The sequence below is a fragment of the Sinocyclocheilus grahami genome, unplaced genomic scaffold (assembly GCF_001515645.1).
Source record: "Sinocyclocheilus grahami isolate Dianchi unplaced genomic scaffold, SAMN03320097.WGS_v1.1 scaffold4822.1, whole genome shotgun sequence".
Classification (NCBI taxonomy): domain Eukaryota; kingdom Metazoa; phylum Chordata; class Actinopteri; order Cypriniformes; family Cyprinidae; genus Sinocyclocheilus; species Sinocyclocheilus grahami.
This window is the reverse complement of record NW_015509683.1, coordinates 423-2,839: the sequence shown is the minus strand read 5'-3', so window position 1 is coordinate 2,839 and position 2,417 is coordinate 423. Positions and strand designations below refer to the sequence as shown.

The 2,417-nt window shown below is 37.8% G+C and overlaps 1 protein-coding gene across 1 annotated transcript in view; it reads right to left on the bottom strand.

Moving 5' to 3' along the window:
* The window catches only part of LOC107576996 (E3 ubiquitin-protein ligase RNF4-like), a 9,101-nt gene extending 7,101 nt beyond the window's left edge, over nt 1-2,000 (bottom strand). Inside the window, exons 1-3 of the mRNA XM_016263115.1 lie at nt 1,932-2,000; nt 1,471-1,559; nt 1,194-1,367 (exon numbers count right to left, since the gene is read on the bottom strand). Of these exons, the coding sequence (XP_016118601.1) occupies nt 1,194-1,367; nt 1,471-1,482 (186 nt within the window). The 5' untranslated portion in view covers nt 1,483-1,559; nt 1,932-2,000. The remainder of the gene's footprint in view (nt 1-1,193; nt 1,368-1,470; nt 1,560-1,931) is intronic.
* Nucleotides 2,001-2,417: the final 417 nt, after the last annotated feature.

The window sequence follows — 2,417 nt, the reverse complement described above, 5'->3', positions numbered from 1 at the left end:
GATTATTTTTCATTCTTAAAAAACGCCATTATTTTATTTGAAAAATATAATATATATAAAATAATATATATATTTATTTATTAATTAACTAAATATTATAGTTTGTCTTGTATATTTTTTTCATTCGATCAGACACGATTTTAAGCCGTCATATGGTCAAGTTACAACGTGCCCCTCAGATGTTACATGTGTTCCACCTACGGGGCATGTTGTCACATTTCACTTCCATTTTTTGAGGGTAAATAAAAGAAAAACGTATACACTGTAATAATGAAACAAAGCGACATATTTGTACTAGACAAGTGTAAAATTACTGTGGATAAAAATATATATATATATTCTGAAACCCATGTGGATTTACACAAACTGAGAAAGTCAAAAAGTGTTACTTTGTGCCCCACTCTCCCCTACCTCTGTAAATAAATACAATATAAATTCACGTCTTGCACACTTTAATACCCTTTGAATGTAACGTGTACGTTCCCTTGGAACTGGAATAATGGCGGAATTTCATGTGAAGTCCACTTCGCAGGGCACTTACGGTCGAATAAGACAATGCTTGAATGCTGCTGCCTGAACAAGAGACCTCTTTAATGCAGTGAAAGTGTTGGCTGGTGTCACTACCTCGCGAACGCGCCGGCGGATCTCCACCAAATTCAGGGGATCCCTTCAGCTCGAGGAGCCCTCTCGAACGCCACCCTCCGCGCGCCGGTAGCCCCCCGGGATCGCTTGATCGGTCGGCACTGGACCGCGAATTTAACCACCCGTAACTCCCGAACCCCGGGGGCTATCGACATGGGGGGTGGTCTCATTCGAAAGAGGGCCTCGAGACGTACACCCGACTAGCGTTTGAGAGGGTTCCTTGCGCTGAAGAGATCCCCCGAATTTGGTGCGGATTCGCCACGCCGTTACGGAGATATGGCCATTCAAAGTTTCAATGGTTTTCCATAGACTTAAGCTTTAAAGCGTTTCATCCAGGTCGCCAGTAGCAAACAATGGAGCGCGCTCTGCTGGACAAACTAAGTAATTACACCATTTCAAGCATTTTATCTGCATTATATGTTCTGTAAAAAAAAAAATTCATATCGGTGCTCATATCGGCCGATAATATCGTCAAAACGATATATCGGTCGGGCTCTAGTCTTTACACAAAACCATTGCAGGCTGTGAAATCACTTGATCTTATATCGTCAATCAGAGGCAAAGGAGACAGCTGGTAAATCAACATGCTCAAACTCACTGCGAGTTCGGTCACTCTCCAGCACATCAATGGTCTCCCTCGCTGTTTGAGACATCAGGGTCCGGTTCCTCTTGCTGTTTCCACGGCGAGAACATGTAGCAGATGATGTCCGTCTTTTCCTCTGGGTCTAAAAACAGGAGACACAAGTGGTTACTACAGTATTACTGTTATCCTTCAGCAGCAATAGTTTCAATGTAATCAGAACTAATCATGTGGCCATGCATACTCACAGCAGTACTCATGTTGACTTGTGTTTGAAGCCCCAAGATGCCTTCAAATATCACTTAGCCACCAGATAAGTCCTCTATACTTATAATAGCTGTTAAAACACAGATTACTCATATTATAAGACACAAACTGTATTGAAATAAGTCTTTCAATCTAAAGATAAGCGTGTTGTTTCGTTTTAAACCATTTGTAGCTATATTCTCAATTTTATTAACAATAATAATAAATACTGAATAAGATAATTCATTAAATAAACTGTCAAAGGGTTTTAAAAGGCAGCTAATTCGCTAACAGGATCTGTTCATTGTTAGCTGACAGCTAGCTTGGTTCTTAGTGCCCTAGAAAACTTACTGTTGGATTAAATGAATATTTAATACATTGGTGTACAACATTTAATATTACATTGTTACGTATTAAATCAACATTATCGTCAGTTTTAAAGAATAGCCGATAACATACTCACAGTCAGCCTCTTAGAGCCACAGCGCAAATACAGCAGAGCAAGACACAGAGCTCTTAAACACAGCGCCACCTGTCGGACTGTATGTATGTATTTTAAGAAAACAAGCATCTAACATGGACAGAAAATGGAGGAAAATAACGATATAGGATAATAGGACTATTAAAAAATGCAATTTCTTCGTGTCCTATTTAAAAAAGATTTTGCAATATCATGAATAAATAAGAAAAAAGCATGCTGTCGCCATTTATTATGTAACAGCTACCAGCTATGAGGAAAACAGAATAAAAAATGTAAATGTAATCAATTAATCATTTAAAAATAGGATTTAATAGATAAAATAAAAATGATTAAAATACTGTATATAAATGCATCTAACAGTACTTTGAGTAGGGGGAAAAAGTACCTTAATCCTAAAACTTTCCAAATAATATTTCAGATATATTTATAATATTCATTTTTCACAGTGAAAATGGGGTCTTTATACAA